Source organism: Pyrus communis, chromosome 11 (genome assembly GCF_041283825.1).
Source record: "Pyrus communis isolate YQ-2024b chromosome 11, ASM4128382v1, whole genome shotgun sequence".
In the NCBI taxonomy this organism is placed as follows: domain Eukaryota; kingdom Viridiplantae; phylum Streptophyta; class Magnoliopsida; order Rosales; family Rosaceae; genus Pyrus; species Pyrus communis.
In genome coordinates this window covers 9,523,055-9,545,820 of record NC_142575.1, presented here as the reverse complement: position 1 = coordinate 9,545,820, position 22,766 = coordinate 9,523,055, and the positions used below count along the sequence as shown (strand labels likewise).

At 38.9% G+C, this 22,766-nt stretch overlaps 2 protein-coding genes across 2 annotated transcripts; both read right to left on the bottom strand.

Annotated features, from left to right (window-relative positions):
• Positions 1 to 132: 132 nt before the first annotated feature.
• On the bottom strand, positions 133 to 7,470 carry LOC137742293 (beta-galactosidase 8-like). The gene is made up of 19 exons (XM_088679373.1): positions 6,555 to 7,470; positions 6,361 to 6,456; positions 5,922 to 6,034; positions 5,695 to 5,761; positions 5,500 to 5,592; positions 5,159 to 5,302; positions 4,985 to 5,076; positions 4,731 to 4,836; positions 4,507 to 4,594; positions 4,118 to 4,236; positions 3,436 to 3,597; positions 2,787 to 2,989; positions 2,565 to 2,674; positions 1,848 to 1,957; positions 1,620 to 1,733; positions 1,348 to 1,449; positions 892 to 1,103; positions 478 to 814; positions 133 to 375 (listed from the first exon to the last, which is right to left on the bottom strand). The coding sequence occupies exons 1-19, from the start codon at positions 6,705 to 6,707 to the stop codon at positions 268 to 270; spliced, it is 2,529 nt and encodes an 842-aa protein (XP_088535499.1). The 5' UTR covers positions 6,708 to 7,470; the 3' UTR covers positions 133 to 267.
• A 5,213-nt stretch (positions 7,471 to 12,683) lies between these two features.
• LOC137742294 (putative catabolite repression protein creC) lies at positions 12,684 to 17,337 on the bottom strand. Its single transcript, XM_068482125.2, has 11 exons — positions 16,824 to 17,337; positions 16,389 to 16,691; positions 16,169 to 16,277; positions 15,988 to 16,081; positions 15,381 to 15,468; positions 15,191 to 15,274; positions 14,765 to 14,861; positions 14,596 to 14,683; positions 14,308 to 14,413; positions 14,105 to 14,197; positions 12,684 to 13,650 (listed from the first exon to the last, which is right to left on the bottom strand). The coding sequence occupies exons 1-11, from the start codon at positions 17,061 to 17,063 to the stop codon at positions 13,207 to 13,209; spliced, it is 1,746 nt and encodes a 581-aa protein (XP_068338226.2). The 5' UTR covers positions 17,064 to 17,337; the 3' UTR covers positions 12,684 to 13,206.
• Between the last annotated feature and the right edge of the window lie 5,429 nt (positions 17,338 to 22,766).

The window sequence follows — 22,766 nt, the reverse complement described above, 5'->3', positions numbered from 1 at the left end:
AATTTCGGGCCCCGAGGAACCACCTGAATGGAACACCGACACCGATAGGTGTAACATGTCCCGTCCAGTTTATCGGAAGTTAGGATCTTCATCAAACCGAGAGAGAGAGAGAGAGAGAGAGAGAGAGAGAGAGAGAGTCTAATATATTTGAGAATTTTATTAATATTCAGTAGCCTCCTTGAGAATGACATTATTCAACTATAGAGAAACTTGGGGATAACAAGTTAACTATATCCCACAAGAAATTTTCAAAGCCAGGAGCGATGTCTATCTACAGGATGCTTCAACTGCTAAACTCTTTGCTACTCCTTTACATGGGTCACCGAACGTTTTAACCGAGACTTCAATGCTACAACTCTTGGATCCAACGCAAGCCTGTTCAAAAGGTAGCACTTATCAGTAAAACAATGTGAATCAGTAAACAAAGAGGAGACAACAGTTGGAGGTGCGAAGAATTTTATCAATGTAGCATCATACCTTCTGTACAATGGATAGAGCGCTAGTGCTCTTGCACTGGCCATGGCTAAAGCTTCCACAGGTCCCCTGAGGTTTTCCATAACTTGCAAATTTGATTGAAGAAATGACTTGGTTAGGAAATGGGCACTCTAGTGATAGCACAGGCCCTAACTTCCTTCCCGCTTTTGAATCTGAACTCCACGTATCTACAGGCGACGGGTGAGACTCTGATACATGTGAGCACAAACTTTCAATCTGTCTTGTAGCAAAAGATATCTGCGTTGGATCACCCCCAATTTCCTCAAACAGGACAAGAGTATTGCCACTTGGTTTCAACCATGAACGAGGCACGTGGTACCTGTACGTTTAGTGATATCAAATATTCAGAATCAAAGTTTCAATTCAAGTTTTTCCCTTAGAATCTCTAACGCTTACAATTCCTGAGATGGCTTTCCACAGTTCTTTCTGCATTTGTTGGAGTCATAAGGTCCTCTGAAATTGCAAGAGTCAGGGCAACCGCTAGTTGGAGCATTGTTGGTCGGCCAGTACCGCCCAATGCTTTGCCCGTTCACCCATGCTTCACCCTTTCCCATCCCTGTAAAGTCTAGTGCAACAGGGTTACTGCCATCAGGAGCATTAAATGTTGCCTGAATGAGAAAAGAATATTTCTTCGGTTAGTATCTAAATCATGAGCAGCCAAGACTTGAGGAAACCCACATCACTCAGAATGCACCACATCCAAGCATGAACACGCAAGAAAATACAACACATGCACCACATGTAGCAGTATTAGAAAGGTTAAATACTTTTTGTCCCTGCAATTTCTCCTCAAAATCACATCGTTTTTCACCACATTTACCCTTATACATAATTATTATGCTAAACGTTTACCTTGTACCATGTCAAGGGTTGTTTCTTGGGTAAGGTAGGTTGTGAAATCCACTGAGAAGAACTTCCGCTGGAAAAACCCGAGTCTTCCCCTTGAAGTCCAATCTGCAGCCGCAATGATGAAGATGACAAATGGAAAATTGTTAGATTTCGTCCTTTGAAGGTACGCCACTGCTTATTCAGATTGAAGAACTTGGGTGTTTTTCTTTTTGCTTTTGGTTTTTGAAATTTCAAGTTATCAGGGAATTGCAACAAAACAAAATAGGAAGACTGACCTGATACGTCCACCGCTGAGATGAGAGATCGGTGGTAGTGCCATTTTTCAAGCCCTTCAGCTGAACAGGACCAGTTATTCCGGCACCTGATTTGTCAAAGAAGGCTCCATAGTTCTGATTGAAAAATTGATGTACAAAAAACAATCCGTGGTCAGAAATTGACCTTAAAGCATGGCATTCATTTACAAAAACTGCACTTCCAGAATATAATAAGAAATAAGGTGAAACCTGAAGGCCAATAGTCAAACTCAGAAGATCTATTGTGTTCTTCCCAGATGCAAATGTGACAGGGATATCCACAGAAATTTTGCCATTGTTAGCAGTGATGATTCCTCTCCCTGAAAAGAATCCAACTAAAACATAAATACAAGAGCAGAACAGTTGTAAAGTAGAGCCAGAACAGTTGCAATAGTTCAAGCAATGCACTAAATACTTGCCAATAACTCTCATTCAGATCTGAAATTCACAACTGTGAAGCGTGAACCTTATCATCAGGCTTGTCTTAGTATCTAATCTTTGGCATTACAGGAGGCTTTTCCGAGAAAGAAATAAACATAGAACCACTATATTTTGAGATTAAAACCTCATTTTACATGGTGCCTTATGACAGTATTCTGACATCTTCTTTTGCAACACAGTAAGCAGAAACTATGTTTAGTGCTCTTATAATCTATAAAACAGAATGGCATTGGGAATTTAAAACTCAGATTGGACAGCAATGTTAGCATAGTCGTGTTCAAAGCCCTATCAGATTCTCAGCCTTGAAGGCCTGCATCTCCAAACTACAAAGGTTTAGGGATAATAAAATTATGGTTTCCTTCGTAGTTTCCCAAGACATGTCAACGTCTATTTACCAGGTAACAAATATTGCCGCTGGATCAAGACCAAGGAAGAAGGGCCAGCAATCAAATTATAGCCACACTAGTTTATAACTTTATACATCACCTGCAGGCTTTCCGTTAATAAACGCATGAAGGGCATGGCCAAGTGATTCCACATGAAGAATGGTTTGAGATCCATCTTGAAGGAATGTGTCAGAACTTGTGACATCAATGCTGCAGAATTTGTTTAGAAAACGGATTAAAGTCTTGAAAGAAATCAAGACAATCGGATGAAAGGAAATAAATATATTCAAAGTTAGTAACAAAGAATTCGTGGATTTCCTACCTTAAAGAGTACCACAAATAGTCACTTTTGTCAGCTGTGGTGTTTATTTGCTCCAACAATCCAACTCTGGCAAATGCATCCTTCTTTGAGATACCCACTGGTTCATTTATCCAACTCCAGCCTGAGCCCAAAGCTTCAGAGGAATCGATATCATCTATCACCGAGTGATGCATGAAGCTTGGAATCATGGCGGCAGAGTTAATCTGTCATGATAGATTATATTGTTTTTCTTATAAGACGATTCCAATGAAAAAAGAGAACATAACATTATTTTGAGCATACTACTTATTATATATGAAGGCTTCAATAGAAAATACTTGCAATATCCCTAGGAAATGTATACCAAATATGACATACGAGATACACTAAACAACAGCATTACATTAATAGTATTTTTGAAAAAAAAAAACCCTCAATGGAATTTGGAATACAGTCACACAGAGATATACAAAGTAGGGACCAATATTTTCAAGTGGTAAATATAGAACGTTGTGAAGATAACTCATCTCTTGACCAGACCAAGAAAAGGTAACCGTAATATATTATACAAATATTCTGATACTCTATATTCTAGACCTGAAGAAATAAATATGGGTAATCTTCTCCAAATACATGCAAGCACAATGCGATAGAAGATGGCGAGGCAAACCTTTGCAGTGTTAAGCACTACATTTTTGCAGTCTGGTAAGATGCTCACAGACCATGCAGGCAAGTGATAAGAATTTCCATTGAAAGTCACAGTGGCATCAGATTTGGTGTCAGAATTAGCAAGGAACGCAGCACATGCTGATCCTGTTTTGTAAACAGTTGCCTGAAGATGAGAATAAACAAAAAAAGAAAATACATGTTAGAAAAATCATGTTGCAGGACATTCACCTAGACTGGTAGAATACCACTTCATTTCAGATATACAAAGCATACAGGTGATGACTAGAAGCCACAGGTCATCTACGATTACGTTTTGGAGATCCTAAGAACTAGTTTTGGAGCTAAAACCATCCCCTTTTTTTACTTGGCACTAGTTTTGCAGCATAAATTTTAAGAAACTTCATCCACAAATACTTCCTTTTAGATATTCTAAAATGAATACTAGGAAGTTCAGATATTCCATAAATTTCTTCTCAGATATTCAAACATGAATAACATGTATGTTCTATTGCTTCACCACTAATGAACAGGTATGGGTGATCAATTCCACGATGGATATGGCTATACGGGGGGCATGCACTTAGACTGGAGGACCTTGAGGCCTAGAAGTTTATGTAACATTTCTCATCATAGCCACGATTAGGACAAAAGATACTCTCCAACACTGAGTAAAAACACCATACCTCAACGTTTGGACCAAAAGAAGAATATTTTGGGTCAGTGGCCACCATGGCTTCTTCGCAAAGCTTTATGGCCTTATGCACATCTTTTAGGTGACCCCACTTAGGCTGTCTAAGAAGTCCTGCAACATGAAAAGGTTGAATCGATTACTGATGAGCCATCCATGTTATATGCATTGATGTTCTTAATTACTGTCTCTTCTCATTATAAAAGTATATCGTAACATTATAACCATTGCCTATACCCTAAGCTTCGTGTTGACAGAAGCTGCAATTCATTTATATAGCACCGATGAGCACACAGTTCTATATGGTATATACATACAATAAGCAAATATGCCTACATCATGAGCAGTAGTAAAGCAATAATACAGGGATACTAGACAACATACCATACTCATCAATTGGAGCATCATAGTCATAGCTGGTAGCAATAAAGGGTCCTCCAGTACTCCGCCCAAAGTTAGTCCCGCCATGGTACTGTTCAAGAGCAACAGAGAACAAATCACTTCATATTTTCTTCCTAGTTTCTGAAATATACTGGATTTGTCCTAAATCATGACAGTCCCCTAAAGTTATGCTAAAATGTTAAAAACTCCAGAGACAACTGCAGTACCATATAATAATTTTGGAAAGTTCCACCTCGCTGAAAGAAGCGTGCTACGGCAAATGCAAGGTCTTCCACTGGTCTCTGAGGCACAGCACCACCAAAGGAAAGAAACCTAGTGACCGCAAATATTTTGAAGGTTACCAATAAAAGAGCAATCAAATACAGATACTACAGGTGATGGCAGAAATTTATTCAAATTTTCAGAAAACTAGCTCAAAGTACCAACAAAAAAAAAAAAACAGATTAGATCAACAAATTACCATCCACTCCAATTCTCAGTCCACATTTTGGGTCTCTTTTCAGGAAGTCTTGGGGTCCATTGGTCACAATAAAATCCATTGCAAGTGCTGATCTGCGGGTAGTTATACGACATACGAGTTGAGTAAGGAAAGCACGGTAAGGGTGCTGTGTTCATACAACTACAAAAGCCTCACCACAGATGGAGGAGCATCGTCTTGCTGGCACATGACCCAAGGCACCCCCGTATCCAAAGACACAGCCATGTCTGCTGCCCACTTAATATAGGTTTGGGCAGCTGCCCCGTATGCTCGATCAATGTTTCCATACTCGTTTTCAATCTGGCATAATTGAAACAGCACTTAATCCATAAGTCATATTGGAATATTCTCAAAACCACACACATTGGGTAAATTATAAAAAACAGCAACAACAACAAAGCATTTTCCAACTAAATGGGATCGGCTATATGAATTCTAAAATGCTATTGCGCTCAGTTCTGAGAGTAAATTATAAAAAGAAGTAAGAAAATTTAAACCTGAGATAAAATGATCGGTCCGCCCTGAGATGCATAAAGCTTCTCCTTCTTCATCATATCAACAATTTTTGCCGTGAATCGCTGCATTTCTGCCTGAACCACATAAATTCAAATAAAACACTGAAGTTGAGAAAACACCGAGAAACGAAACACAAACACACTGAGGCAGTTGGGATAAAGTGGAGAAGAACAAACCTTGAACGGCTCATTGTCCGTTCGCAATTGAATTCCGGGTATGAAATGCAACCAAAGAGGAAATCCACTGTTGGAAAATTGAAACACAAACACAATCACGAAATAAAACTCTTCAGAAAGTAGTAAAAAAAATAAGCTGATCATCATAAAAGCAACTTCCTTTTCCTATTTCTCCAAAAGAGAAAAATGGAAAAAGACCAATTAAAATTCAATTAAATTCATAATACCCGTAGTTCCATTCTGCGCACACATAGGGACCAATTCTAAGGTGCACATAAAGGCCAGCTTCTGCTACTGTCTTCACAAATTTAACCAAATCTTTTCTTCCCCCAAAATCGTACTGCAAAAATTGAATAGTCCACCAGTCACCACCATCACAACAAAGACAAAATGTGCATAATTCAAGATAACCAAAAGCACAAAAAACTCACTGCGTCCCCAATTCAAATCATTCCCCTTACTCTTATAATAAAATACGAAAACAAAATTAAAAAAATCATGGGTTTTCACTTTTCATGATTTCTTTAGCGTTTGTGTCTCCTGACCAAGAAAAGCAGTAATCATTGCAATGAACTTTTAGTCTTCGTCTTCCCACATTTTCACAGAAACCAAACGGCGTCGCATTGGAAATGAAAAAATTCAGCAAATGCTAGAAGAGATAGAGACCTGGCCTCGAACTGCTTCGTGCAAGTTCCAGAAGACGTAGGTCTCGATCACGTCCAAGCCTCCGTCTTTCGATTTCTGAATAAGGTCCGGCCACATCTACAACCAAACACACACACACACACACACACACACACAGCAAAATTCAGACAGAAAAAAAAAATGGTAAAATGGAAAAATGAGAGGAAGAGAAGTACCTCGGGGGTGCTGCGAGGATAGTGAATGGAGCCGGACACCAAAACCCTGCGCTTCCCGTCAATCACCAGCGCTCTGTGGTCGTACGTCACCTTCGCGCAATACGACGCCGTCGCCAGAACTCCGAGCACCAAAACCACCACTAAAATCCTCATCTTCTTCAACCCTGAATTTTGAGGTCGCTTCTGTGTAGAATCCTTTTTTTATAAAATTTCGTTTTCGGAGTGCGATTTCTTAAAGCAATGGTTAATGAATTAAACAACAGTTTCTAAAAACGATTGCTGGATTTCTTGCAGCGTTTGCTTTGCATTGTTGCTTAATTTTTATTCCTTGTTTATCCGTTTGTATTTTGGCTCGCTTTGGCCGCTTCCTTAAAACGACGCTTCGAATCAAAGCGGTGACATTGTGGAGAACGTCATCGCTGCCGTCGTCGTCCTCGTCTGCTTCTGCCTTCTGGCTTCTGCTTTCTGCTGCTGCTGCTCTCTAACTGGTACTACTCAGTGAGCTTAAAAGAAGTGAGTGATTATGATTTGGATGGATAATAAGCGCGTTAAAATGCTGTTGCTGTCGATGCGGGGAAATCATCGGGCGTTGCCGGGCGCATTGAAAGACTGGCGTGTCGCGTCTCTGCGTACGGAAAAGCGGAGTGGTAATTATTTGTGACAGCAAAGGAAAGGTTTTTACTTTTTCGGTAAAAATCACCTAAAAGGTGAAAAGTAAGCGTAATGTCAGCCGGGACCGTTTTGTATTTTAGTAGCAGGTGGTGGATCGGCAGAATTAAGATTTTCGCCGTGATCGTTCAAATAGACGAAAAAAAAAAAAAAAACGGGGGGGGGGGGGGGGGGGGGGAATCCTACTTTGGATTGATAGGAGCTGGCGTTTCAGTTATGCGTTTGTTGTGTCATGCGTGTGAACGTTGGACTGCCAAAGGAAAAAGAAATATTTAAAGTCAACAGAAAATCTCGTGAACGAGAGAGATGAATGGAGGAGGGTATGGGATTTGGATTCAATCATTGAAATTATTATTCCCGATTATTGAATTAATTTAAAAATCTTGTTTAACGTCGTAAATTTAAAGACCAATCATCATTTTTTGTTTTGAATAATATAGGAGGTATCTCTTCATACATTAATAGCATATTAAATTACTAATATTTCTCTTCATATGGCACTATTATCGCATAAGGTGATAACATATTATAGTTTCTGCAAAATCTCCAAAGTCCAAATTATTATACTAAGAATTAGTGATTACTTTTACATCAGACGGTCATTGAACTTGCACAACTTTTTCAATTTCTCACACGCTCTCTTTACCTCAAGCTATTTGTTTTCGCTTCATTTATTCAATTTATTCAATTCGATAGCTAAATATAAATACGGACGTGCCATGTTAAAAACAATGTATGAAAATTATCTCCTTAAATTCTAGAATATTCTTTCGTGTTTCAGCAATACGAGATAGGATTAGAGTTTTGCTACAAACCCTAGCATTATTCTTAATCTATTTTCATTTAATAAACTAGAATTCAAAGTTGAGTGCAGAAATGCATACTAACAGAAACAGAATAATTTCAATTCACATATACCACGTATGTGTTTTTGATATAATAATGGTCATCACATTCAAGTCCGTGTTCCAAACAGTAGCTGAATCATCCATATCATTTATGTTTTTCTCTTTTCTTTTTTTATCAAAAATATCATTTATGTTATCCATTTGTTCGATTGTGTGACAGGTATTTTTGTCTGGGGTTTTTAATCCAACTTTAACTTTAGCATGGACAGCTGGTAGCTAGTCCACAGCTTGGCATGACTTGCAAAAGTGTGATGGTTTGCTATAGGGGTGGGAATCAAATTGATCGAACTGACGGATCTGAATCATATTGACCGTTTAGAAAATTAAAATTCTTGAAATGTTGAATGTTTTTATTTATATTTATGTGTTGAATAGATTTAAAATGATCGAATCAAACTGAAACAAACCGAGTAACATTGATTTGGTGTGAACAATGATTCAATGGTGGTATTGAATCAAACTGAACCAAACCAAATCATTGAATGCTAGTTGATTTAGTTATATTTTTTTTGTAACAACCCGAATCAAATCGATCCATGCCCACTCCTAATTTGCCACATCAATGCTTGCCAATGAAAACTAAAAGCCACAGTTGAAACTTTTGAATAGGGTAGTTTTGTAGCATTATTATGGTGCAAGTGGAAATCCCAATAGCTAGTGGGAAGGTTCATCACTCAGATATTGTGAGAGCTGCCCAAGTTTGATGAGGATATTGTTCTAATTTGGCATACATTCTCAATTCACAAAAATACAAAACAATTACTGTATAACACTAAAGTAACACGCGTATGTATATGGAGTTTATACACTAAAGTTTGTACCATTAATAAGTACAATGCATGTTATCACAAAAGCAGATTGTAACATAACGTGACGGTCATATAGTGTATACGTCTCATCCAAAATTAGATCCAACGCATGTTGTACCTCGTCCAAAAATTACTCCACATCATCCGTATGTGTTGCCTCACTTAACTTAAACGACGCATACTTCTTTAGTTTGGAAACAGAAAAATGCTTGTCATCTCAACGCTATACCCTAAAAGAACCAGTCACTAATGAAGCTCACTCAATCCCTTATATAGCCCAAAATAACCCACCAAATTATAGTGGTGCCATGTAAAAATCAACACAAGCGAGCACAATGGGGGTGTCACGAAATCATTCAAAGTATCCGGATTCTAGAAATAATGATGAAGCATATAAAGATGAATTGACCTGTCACTTAGTATTACACTTTACTGATATTCCTCTTTACTTGTAAGTGAGAGATCTTAGGTTCGATTCTCATACAAAAACGAATTCGAACCATAGTATCGCTAGCTCATTGTGAGGCTAAACCCACACCCTCTCCTTTAGTATAGATAGTATCATTTGTTCTAAAAAGGAAAAAAAAATACAAGAAAAAATAAAAGAAAAGATGCATTGACCTTTATGTTCTTTAGGTTGGTCTACTGAGAAAATGATATATACTTTGGGGCGGTGCATGCGTGCAGCGAGTGCCATAAAATGGTCCAAAACCTACTTAGTACTACATCATATCTGCATGGTTGACAGTATTGGCAAACCACATGAACCACTAGTATATAAGTCCAACCAGTATTTCAAATTGAATTAAACCACTAACAGGTGATATTTCAGTCTGATAACACAATACTTCATATTAATCTCACTTCATATAGTATTTATATTATCGGATCAGGATGTTTACTCGGTCCATCTAAATTATTCTCCAAATAGACCCACTCCCTCTAGATTGTTTCAGCGTTGAATGCCGTCTCTTCCAAATTGTCTATTGTTGGACCTATTGTGGAAGACTCAAAGCTTCTGCTGTCATCAAGGTATTTCGACCCATGTTCGACTCCAAGCTAACTCCGCTACCCATCGACTAGCACGTTACGCTCTTCGGTGTTATTTTTTTTTTGTAACTGGTTTGAGGATCCTCCAGACCTCATTTCAGATTTATTGATTGAGTGTAATAGTTAAAGAGTCTCGTAACTGAACAACTTTTTGTACCGTTGTTTATTCTCCAAAAAAGGACAGTTGACCTAGTATTTTTTTACTAGCTACACACCAAAATAGTAGGCACAAGGCACTATTGTGATCAAGTAGTGGGCATCGTATAAGTTAAAGGCTCCATTGGTATACAAAGGTTTGAGGAAACTATAGCGATGGTCTTTCAACTTTAATTTAATTGGAGTAATAGTCTTTTAACTAAAAATTTCATGATCATTGGTCCCTTAACTCTTCAAAACGTATAGCAATGGTCCTTTTCGTCAACTCCATTAGAACTTCCGTCAAAATGAGTCACGTACCACACACGTGAGGCTGAATCAAGGGGCAAATGAGAAAAATTGTAGCAATGGCCCCTCAACGTCTTAACTTTAACCCAATTAGAGCAATGATCTCTCAACTTTAACCCAATTAAAGCAATGATCCTTCCAACGTGACTTATTTTGATAGAATTCTAACTTTGTTGACGAAAAGGACCATAGCTGCACATTTTGATGAGTTAAGGGACCAATGGTCATGAATTTTCAGTCGAGAGACCATTGCTCCAATTGGTTTAAAGTTGAGAGACCATTACTACAATTGGGTTAAAGTTGAGGAATCATTGCTACAATTTTCTCACAAAAGTTTTAAAGAAGCAACATATATTTGGATAAAGTTTTATATGCATGCCGCTTAGGAAGGGAAATCAACCAATCACTTTTAAGTATAGAGATAAATATTCTTAACCACTTCATTTGCTCACCATTAACAAAATAAAATCATCTATTTATGCATTTACGTAGTAATATTTTGGGGTGTACCTACAATCCTACATGCCCCGTGATATTCAATGCTTTAGATCTCGATGCCCAAATCTCGCTGTACATTTAAATATGGTCCGAGTGCTAGTTGGGTTTTAGATGGTGATGGCTTCTTTTTAAGGGGACTGGGGTCAACAAGGACGACAGTTGGAAGCTGTCTCAGACAAGCACATTGACAATTTGACACAATCACATGCCCTGCAAAGTTGCCGAAACAGTTATTCAAATTAAGAATAATCTCAACCTAATTCTTGTTTTAGGTGTACGCGGTCCAATTTGGTCCGTTACACCTCAAAAACCAAAAAATAATATAGCCAGGTTGTTTGGTGTTAGCTTAACTTGTCGCAATCGGTTTTGTTTGGATTGGTTTGGTTTATTAATTTTTGTAATTTCTAGCCATTGATCTACATGGAACATGAAGATAGAAATTGTTTTTCGTGATCAAATTGGGTTTTTTAGTGCATAGAATGAAATGGCACGTGGTAAAGAATCCGTAGAATTTTTCAAAGTAAGGATGAGTTTTTAGTGAAATTTTTGTGTTGGTAGGGCCTAGGCCGTACGATGGTCATGAGGCTCAAACCAGGCATGTGGCCGACGCAAGGGTCGAGCAACCGACTCTAAGTTGGGAGGTCTTAACATACGGGTTTTGAGTCGAATAGTTAAGATACCGGATCATTTCTCCTCTTCACTCTTTTTATTTGTTTACAGCAACAACAACCAAATCTTATCCTCTTAAGTGGAACGGCTGTATGATTCCTAGAACGTCACTGCGTTCGGTTGTGAATTTAATACTTCAATTTTACTTTTGTCTATGATTATTGCATTGTTATGAACACTGAACATTTTGATCAAATGGGTGTTTGAAATGATAGAAATTCTCTGATGCTGCTGTAGTACATTAGCACTCTCATGGTTTGGTTGGTTCATGATTCGTGAGGTCTTGCTTTTACTTGCTGCATAGAAATCAAAACGGGGTTAGCATCTCGTTTTCCTCTTGAAGTGGAGCTGTCCTGGCGCTAAATCCTCCCATCGTGCTATGTAAGCAATACCCGTTTTTACCAGAGCAACAAGGCTCCAGTTTGGATTGTCCGACGATATGAAAACTTCGAGTGCAGAAGATTTTGTTAGGAGTGAAGAACCTCCGCTTTGATTTTCCGTTGTGTTTTAAAAAAGCCCGCTTCAATGTCACTTGGAACTAAAACGTTTTATTTTTACTCCGCCGTTGTTTACGCTGTCTGATCCACAACCGGTTATGTTCATAGACTATGTTCCGGAGAAAGTAGAAGCCGAGGATGCATTGGCAAAGAGAAAATTAGCCGAAGCAAAAGCAGGGTAGGGGTTTCGGAACATGCTAAATGGAGACCACTAAAAAACTTACAACCTTGTACCGTTGTACAAAGTATTGGATGCACTTGCTCTTCTTCCCTTTGCAAGTGCACAAAACGTGCATGAACTTTGTTCCATTCTTCAACTTAGCTCATGTTAGTTTCCAAGGACAACATTTTCCCCCGCGATGAAAACGTCGGAGGTTTTAGGGGCCGGTCGTTAGACGGCAGGCCAGCTGGTGGAGTTGGACTTGAGTTCGTCTCCCCCGTTTCTCCAATATACTTATGTTTACATCTCACAGTAATATGAAAACTATAAAGCTCCTGTTAGACACCAAAGCAACCGAACTTTCATATGAATCACATCCGGAACATATACCGATGCTAGTTTAAAACAAGCCGCTCTGGACACCGTTGTAGGCAACTCCGATATCGCTTTTATTTTGGCACTGGTGACCATTACACAAAATCATATTATCTGAAGTAGTCACAAGGAAAACGAAAAGAATCTGCCCCCGCCAACGCAAAACAATGGGCATTTGTACATGTATTGTGCTATAGATAAGCAGTCAGCACCATGTGAATATTGTGAGTTGTAAGCTGTAAACCTACCTTTGCAAAAACCTAAAAGCGATACAATTATACTATGTGCGTCTCTCTCTACCCTTCTCTTTGCTTCTTATCTAAAAGAAACCGCCGTTTGTCACCATTGAGCTAGATTACTTCCTCTGTGCATAAGCTTTGACCAAAGCAAATTCAATTACCTGGTATGATACATATGGCAATCTGAAGGATCAGAGTGGCTGAAAGCGGCATAATTACAGGTTCAAACAGCGATTCAGCTCTATGGAAGGTTACCCCCAATTGACTGTTTTTTGACATTTCCTTGAAACTAAAAGCACCGCCTTTGCCTGTCAGTGGTTTTTGGTCCTCTGAACTAGCACCGAGCAGGGTATCCATGCTGTTTCGATTTACTTTCACTGAACGGCTTGCTTTTAGATGGTTCTGTGTAACCTTTGCCTGTGAGTGGTTGGTCCTTTGGACTAGCACCTAGCAGGGTTTCTGTGTTTGACTTATTTTCAGGTTCGCCAGGTCTCATCCAAATTTTTACATGCCCTTCCCAAGACGCAGTGAGAATAGTTTCCTCTGTGAAAACTAATCCGGATAGGGGCTCAGAATGAACGCAGTGAGACACTAGTGGGGAGAGCTTTGGAATGTCCCGCATGCTGGGAGCAGGTTGAAGAGTGCCAATGGGGTGAACGCTGTCCCAATGGGATGACTGGCTACCTGTGCTGAACGTTGGAGATCCACCAAGTGAACTTCGGCGAAGTGGCACTACAATCTCATCCATTGGCAGGTCCCATAGGAGCAATTTTGTGTCCTGCAAGCTCACGTATCAGAGGTGGAAGTAACCAGACAAGCAAAAACTCATTGGCACAGATAAAAAAAAATCACATCTGAAGCAGAAAAATATTTCATGGACCAATTTTAGCCTCATAAAAATATATCATGCCCCAACTTCTCTCTTTGAAAATCTTACACCTAGCTATTGAATTTCTTTAATTGGACTTGAACAATTGTCTCCAGGAATAACAAAAAAGAAAAATCTGATAGCTAAAGATATTTGATACTAACCAGCACGAGAAAAACTTAAAAGAATATGTAGCTTAGCTGTGTGATGGAGAGGAATTGGAACTGATAAACATTCGGTCATCAACAGAAAAAATAGGAAGAAAAACGTATGCCCTTAAATGATTTTGTTTTTAAACATGTTAAGCATGGCATATCATCTCAGTGTTTTCCTTAGGCAAGGACGAGAAGGGGAGAGCAAATACCTGACCCACAGAACCAAAACGGTACACAATATTTTCTTCCGCGTCATCTGAACTTGGTGGTGACCAATATGAATCAAACGCCACACCACTAACCTGCAAGCATAAGGGCTAAAAGGTGTGAGATGTCCATGAGTTATGCTAAATCAAATGTGGGAAGGAGGGAGAACTCAACGATTATGCACAAAGGTTTGCTGGAACTGTACCCATGAGTTGTGCCCTTCACCCCAAGCTACTACTTTTCTATCTTCCGTGCTCCATACAGTAACGAGATCCTCTTCTCCTCCTGTCAAAATGTATTTCCCATCCGGACTGAGAAACAACACATAATGAAGGTCAAATAAGAACATCATAATGTGTAAACACATTCAGTTTGACGAAAATTCGTATGAACATCATGTGGAACACAAGTATAACTTTCTGGATATACTAATGGCAGGAATTTGGCCAGTATAATCATGTATCAATGAAAAATATATATTTTAATTTTTTACCTCCACGCGCAACACAGAAGAGCACCATAATAACTCTTACCACCGAATACTAGCTGTTCTTTTGAGTAGTCAAATACTCGCAAATATCCTACATGTAGCACCTAATGTCAGTACCAATTAACAGATACAATCATACAAAGAGTCACAAGGGTAACAGATTGAGAAATACCATCTCTACCGACTGTTGCCAAATTCGCCCCATCTTCTGAGTAAACAATGCTGTTTATTGCACCTTGGCAAATATGCCATCTGGAAATTGGATTACTCTGCAGATAAACCATAAAAAAGAAAACGGGGGGAAGAAGAAACAAAAAGGAAGATGATAAAAACTTTTATATTTGGTTCTTGTATAAGCTTTAGGAAATAACAAAAGTTCCAACGATTAGCCAAACTGCATAACCTATATGGCGGTATTGCAGCAGCTCAAGCGAAAATGTGGCAAAGGGAGGTTAATACGCAGTGGCAGTAATAATAATATTATTTGACCTTGGTCATAATGGTATGTACTTTAAAAGCCAATCCTTTACATAAGCAAAAAATTACGTATAATAATGCTTTACTTAACACGCGAAGAAATTTTATACATTGATATTACCTTACTGGATCTTGCATGAGCCACCGAAAATTGAGTATGATCCTTTATAACTGGGAAAGAAGAATCACCAGCACTTTCCTTACTCTAAAATGAATTAATGCTGATTTCAGTTCATGAAGTAAGGAAAACAGGAAAACCAGGAAAGGATAAATAGCATTTGAAACAGGAAAAATTAAAGATCAAGGCTTGCCTTCTCATACACATACAAGTTTCCATCAGCATGAGCAGCAACAAAAGCACCGCTACCTTTGGGAACCCATGCAACACTGGCACACCGACTGTTAAAACCAAATAGTTAGTTTGTGCATGAAGACTGCTACCAAAACAGAAACCACTAAGCACAGTCCAACAGCCATACCGCCCTGCACCCCCACAAGTTATTTGGTACGTTGCTTTGTAACGTTATAACAAGCCAACAGCTATGGTACTTTTCAAGAGTGATCACAATTTATGATTACATTAGCAAACTTATTCGATATATAACAACCACATTCTGCTTCTACTATGGTATGTATTTCCGAGGTACAGAACTAAACTGTAAGATCAACGAAAGTGGGAATTTTCTGGATAGGGAACTCTCAGCTCCACTTACGCAAGAAGCGTTAATTTGTTTATCTACCTTATGCCAAATTTATTCCTTGGCCCACCCCGTTTCCCCGTAACACAATCAAGATTATATGCACACCAGCAGGCAGCAGTGACAATATGCATTCCTGACACCTTTTTTCATCAACAAACTTGTAGTACATAGATAACAAAGCAGAAGGAAACGAGGCAAAGTTGAGTCACAATCTTGCCTGCTAGTGACAGAACCTTCTTTGTTATAATGATGGGCACCAACAAGCTTCTTTCCAGAATCTTGCATTTGCTGCCTCAAAGACGCCGAATAAACTGCAACAACAAACAAATTAACCAAGTCACAAACAGCCTCCGCATCACCGAAACCCCATTCAATCACACACAAACAAGATTCGTTACTATCTCCGGAGCTCAATCCAATAAGCAAGTCATGCCCGTCTTTGGCCTCGGAATCAAACGCGTGGCACACCGGATTTGAATTGCCGAATTGCAAAGCCTTGATAGGATCCTACAAACAAAATCCCGAAAACCCTTTACACAGATTCCCAAAAAACAGAAACCCAATTATCCAAACCGCACAATAAAACACCAATCCAACCCCAAGAACGCGGAAAATTACCTTATCGGGCGAATTGAGATCACTGATATAAACAGTATCCCCAACATTGAATACCAAAAACGACCCTTTACTACCTAGATTCGAGTTAACCGTGTGATGGGTCCCATTCGACCCGCCGAAATGAGCATACCTACTACTCCCATTGCTGGTTCTGCTATATCCACTCCCTCCCACAAAGCTCAGAGCTTTGCCCCCATTTCCCCCCAACAGCCTCGCCGCCGCCGACCGTACTCCGGTGGTGCTGAAACTCGGCGCCAGCGTAGGCTGGCTGCTAGGCTTGTCCTTGAGCTGCGCTACCGTCACCTAAAATCCACAAACAAACACTGACTACTCCGAGTCAACAGAGACAACGACAACATATCTAACACAGCCGATTAATTCGGGCCCTGCTTCGATTAATCCTACATTAAATTCGTTTTTTTAGTTTTTGGGTACCTGAGAAATTGTCTTGGCATACGAGTACGGGAGGAGGTTGGGGGGCCGAGTCTTCTCCGAGTGAAGCTTGTATCGGCCTTCTGGGGTTTTGAAATACGCCTTTATAAGCGATTGGGTCTGGGAATTCGTCGTTGCAGACAAAGAAGACGACGTCGTTTGCAGCGTCGCAGTCGTTGACGATGATGCCGACAACATCGGGTTCAGGCCGTTTTTGTTGTTGGAGTAGCCGTTGTTGAACATCGTCGTTGGAATTTAGGAAATTTTACGGTCGCCGACTGACAGAGCGAGGCAACATCGTCGAGTGTTTTTTTTCCTTACTGGTTATTTGGTCTGCTTTTTGGGGAGGAGGGATCGGGTGGTGCGCGGGGTGTTGGGGTTTGGAGCGTAGTTGACTTTCGGGTTTGGACTTTTCGGAGAGGAGATGCAGATGGAGGTGGTCAGTATTTGGGACGATAAGGGCGATTCCACGTGTTGGCTGGCTGTGAAGTATGAGAAAGTTGAAGAAATGGACGGTGATGCTAAGAGCCCTTCCACACCCTAACAGATGTGCTAGTCCAAAGTCTATTTTTTAGGCCACCCCACCTAATAGGCTAGCCCAAAGTGAAGGCCAGCATTGAGCATAACACACAATGAACTAAGCAAGAGATAGGCCTACATGATGTCAAACTGTGTCAGCATAGTCAGGTGAATTTCTTTTTTTTGGCCGCTGGCGCGTGGGATACACACGCAAGTGGGCACGCGTTCCAACATTAACAAAAAAAATTGTCATAACCTTACCATGGGCCGCGTGTCCACTTTTGGATTTCATTTTTTTTAAATCAAACGGTTCAGATTAATTAACTTAATAAAAAAAGTATTTAAAAATACAAAAAAAAAAATAAAAGATTTTTTTATTTATAAATACCTAATCTTTCACAAAAATTGTACTTTCGAAAAATGATATGTGAGGTGATAAGATTAGTTAAAAATTATATCCGAAATTAAAAATGAAATTATTTTTTATTATTTTATTAAAAAATAATAATAATATTTTAATATGAATTGACTAAACTCTTGCCTAGCTCATTTTTTAAGGGTAGAGATGCACTTGGCAAATTACTGTTCATTGGAGTCAATTACTATTCATTTAGGTAGATTAAATGGGTCCATTAGAGTCAATTACTATTCATTTGGGTGGGTTAAATGGATTTTGGGCCAGCTCATTTTTTAGAGGTGAAGTTGCTCTAAGAGTTGCTATTTTTTAGACCAGCATCCTCGCCTGATCTTTCTATGCGGATCCCCTCGGGATCAATTCATCGTAACTGTTCACCACAAATCCTACGGTCCGAATAATTTTGAATTTTTTTAGCTTTATTTTAGTTTGCACACACAAGTCACGATCCCGATTCTCTCTTTTTCACCTCTCGGGTGCCTTCTCTATTCTCTCTTTTTCACCTCTCTGGTGCCTTCTCTGTTCAACACACATAGAAAATCTTCTAGACAAACTTCGCCGAATCGACACAATCGCCCAAAACCACAGACATCTATGACCTCAAAGCCTATAATTTTTCTTCCTCGCCATCACAAAACTCTAGAACCCTCCAGAAACCATCTTCAAGCACAACAATTTGAGATTCATCAGCAATCTCTTGCCATCACTCACCTCCCAATGCTCGTTGCTGCTGCCTCTTTTCCATAGCCTAAGAACTCTTGGCCTTCTCTCACGGACCATTGCTCTTTGGGGAATCCAATTCTAATTCCAAGAAAATTCTAAAATTCAATGACTAATGGGTAAAATATCTCCTCGTTGGCTCGATTTTGTATGGGGGTAATAAAACTAATTTCATTAGTGGGTTAAAAAGTTAATTTATCTAATATTACTCATAAAAGCAGTTAGTACTATGATCTAATGTTATTCCTCTTTACTTATAAGTGAGAAGTTTTAGGTTCGATTCTCGTCAAATGTGAATTTGAACCACATTATTGCAAACCTATTGTGAGACTTAACTCATTCCCCCACCCCCTTTGTTTGTTTTAAATTGAGTAATGATAGAGAAATCACATTTCTTTTTTAGTACATCGATATTTTTACATTAGGAGATAGGAAGTTCGGTTAAGCTACACAATGGGCAGCCTAATTTGGTATCGAATTCGTCATCCACGATATTCGAATCTAAAACTTCTCACTTTTAAATAAAGAGGAATATCACCGTACCCCATTCGTTTGTTAAAAAACACATTACTCCCAAAAAAAAAATAACTACAACTCCGCTCCAAATTTGAGACAGAGACAATTGCCAATATGAGGAATTGCCATCCACTCACATCCTCTCAATACCCTATTCAATGTCTAAAGCGCTATTCCGTCTCCCCATATTCAAAGCACCAAAATCCTAAAACTTGAAACAATTAGGCAGAATTTTCACTTTCCTAAATGGAGAAAACAAGAATTGAGACCTTGGAAGTAGTTCTGGAGCCAAGCCAACAGATTTTGGTATCAAATTATTGTTGGAAAATAAAAAAGAAAGTATTTTAGGATTTGATTTAAAGGAAAACTAATTAAAAGGGTTGGAAAATTTTGAGTTTTAATGATAAGGACAAAATAAAGGGTAAAGTGAATAGTACCATACTTGACATTTTAGTGTAAAAATGTGGTTTTTCGTTAAAGTGAACAGTACTAAGAGCTTTTCGTTAAAGTTCCCTTGATTTAATTAGTGATTTTATATGATTTAATTAGGGTTTGGATATGATTTGATTTTGTCTAGATTTCCTTGTCTTGTAGAAAAATGATTATTTTGATTTATTTCCTAATTTGGTCTTTTGTAATCTTATAAATTGCTCCTTATTGAGAAGAATAAAATATTAAAATTGTATTTGAGAATTGTGATATTGTAGAGAATTTTAAATTTACCCCAAACACTTTATTTTCAATTTGTTGAATCCCACATCGGCCATAGAAAGAGAGAAATAATAGTTTAAATATCTCAATCCCACTCCAACTAATACCGATATATTTTGTGATAAAACTCCATGTCTGACGAATTGTGTAGGTAGTAATTATCAAGTTGGAGATAATATTGGTGTGGTTGGATTCTACAATTATTGATGATCATACGTTGTGGTACAGACAGACAATCACCATCAGCCAAATGGGGCTACTTTTGTTAGTGATTTAATTGCTTGCACTCATGCAGGATTTGTAAAGGAAGGCCGCTTAAGACTTTATTTTTTGAAATGAAATGCACCCTTTAGGCCATCTCCAACTGAAGGGTGGGCCAGAAGGCCGAAAATAGCCCGAAAACCGTCTCCAACCGAGGGCTAGGCTAGAGGACTGTGGAATCTGATAAGGCCCCACAGAATCGGAGTGGGCTAGAGGGCTGGAGGGCTGGCTAGAAAATTCAGTTTTCCTGTTGGTTATAACCAACATGAATGCTTAAGAAAAAAATTCAAATGCAACGGCTTGCTGACGTCAGCTAGTCGTTTCATTTGAATTTTTTTTTTTATATATAGTTTTATTATTATTTTTTATTTACAAAAATTTTCCTATAATTTCTAATTTTAATATTCTTTTTAAATTCTATTTTTTTCCTATAACTTTTATTTTACAAAATGTGTTTCATTTTTTTTAAATTCCATTTTTTCCTATAACTTCTATTTCACAAAATTGCTTTATTTTATTTTAAATTCTATTTTTTCCTATAACTTCGATTTCACAAAATCTGTTTCATATTTTTTTTTAAATTATATTTTTTTTCCTATAACTTCCTAAGACATTATACAACATTAAATTAAATTAAGTACCATGAAACAACATTAAACAATATGAAATAATATTAAACAACATTAACCAACATACAAATTATACAACATAAAAAAAAACATTTAACAGCATGAAACTTAAACAACATTTGAAAAAACATTTAACAACATAAAACTTAAACGCCTACTCCATGCTTCTTTTGGCCCAAAGATGTGCAACAAGATCATGTTGTAGGTACTTGTTTGTGGCACGAAAACGTATCATTCTATAGCACCTCATGTACTCATTTATAGAGATACTACCAGTTCTTGGATTGAAAGGCAAATTAGGCCCATCATATATTTTTGCACGAGCCCTTCTTGACCTATTTGGATCTTCTTGGTCGTCATCGGACTCTCCATCAATATACCTATCTCGCTCATCCTCCACTATCATATTGTGTAGTATAATGCAAGACATCATAATGGAGTCCAAATTTTCTTGACTCCATCCTCTTGCCGGTTCGCTAATAATCTTCCACCGTGCTTGTAGAATGCCGAAAACTCTCTCAACATCTTTCCGGTATGCCTCTTGGTGTAAGGTAAACAACTTTTCTGTGTCATTCCTAGGGTTTGGAATTGCTTGGACAAGTGTCGCCCACTTTGGGTAGATGCCATCTGCCAAGTAATACCCCATATTGTATTGACGGTTGTTGATATAGTAGTGAAGTTGAGGTGAAGTTGAGGTGCTTTACCTTCCGTCAAGTTATTGAAGAGGGATGAACGCCCAAGAACTATAATGTCATTTTGGGATCCAGGGACTCCAAAGAAAGCATGTCAAATCCATGTGTCATATGAGGCAACCACTTCTAACATAACAGTTAGCTTTCTCGACCTTCCGCTAAAGCCTCATTGCCATCCGGTGGGACAGTTCTTCCAATCCCAATGCATGCAGTCTAATGACCCTATCATGCCCGGAAACCCATGGTCTTCAGCTTTGCGAATAAGCCGATTCAGATCTTCTTGATTTAGTTCGCGGAAGTACTCGTCTTTGTAAACCTAAACAATTGTGTCACAGAATTGTTGAAGAGTATCAAGGCATGTAGACTCAAACATACCATGGATTTTATCCATCGAATCAGCTGGGAAGCCATAAGCCATCATTCGGAGTGCAACAGTAACCTTCTGATGAGGTGAGAAACCAGGGCGACCTGCTCTGTCCCGCTTCTGTTGAAAGTATGGATTGACTTGCTAGATATCACGAAGTAAACGCTCGAAGACATGACATCTCATCCAGAAGCGACGTCTGAAATCCTTTTATGTGTACACCGAGTTGGGGTTGAAGTAGTTGTTCATCAAATTGGCATGCGACATCGCTCTTTTTTGTGGTTTGTAAGAGCGACCAGCAATAGAGCCACCCCATTGAGGTTGTTCTTTAGTTGGCTAACACACCATGGCCGTAGCCATGGATGCTGCTATGTTTTGTTTGTTGCGCCTACTTGAACTTCTTCATCAGACTCCTCATCTTCTCGTCTCATTTGCGCCCATTTTTTCTTCCAATTTGAAATTGGATGAGGACCCCCAGTTGGAATCCGAAGAGGATCCAAAGTTGGAATTCATTGCAAACTTGAATTAAAAGAGATTGAATTGAAATAGATTGAATTCAAAGTTGTGGGAATTATAGCTCAATATCCACCCTATTTATAGCAAAAGAAAATTTCAAATCCAACGGCTAGCTGACGTCATTTAGCCGTTGGATTTGAACTTAAGTTGTAGTTTTTAAATAATAAAACGAGCTCTCTGGCCTTCTGGCTCTCGGTTGGAGACGGAGGTAAATATGGCCTTGTACTGTTCATTAAAATATTAATATCTTTGATAATCTTGGAAGGCCAGAGGGCTAAAACGAGCCCTTTCGCCAGCCCTCGGTTGGAGATGGCCTTATAAAAAGGGAAACGAACGCAGCAGCGCAACTGCAAAGCACCAAACAACACCGCCATTCGTAGAGCAGCAGCAGCCTAGCAAAATGAAGGAAATCTGGGTCTTAGAAACAAATTCCGGCGAGTGGAGGTGTGGCCACACCTCCTTGCGCCTCTGCAGCTTCACCGCTAGTGTTTGTAGCCTATTACCTACACACACATATACAGGGTAAGTAATTGTATTTAATCTTCTACCATGTACGTTTAAAAACAAGTGACTCTACCAAAGGAGAGAGGACCTTTGCCGGAT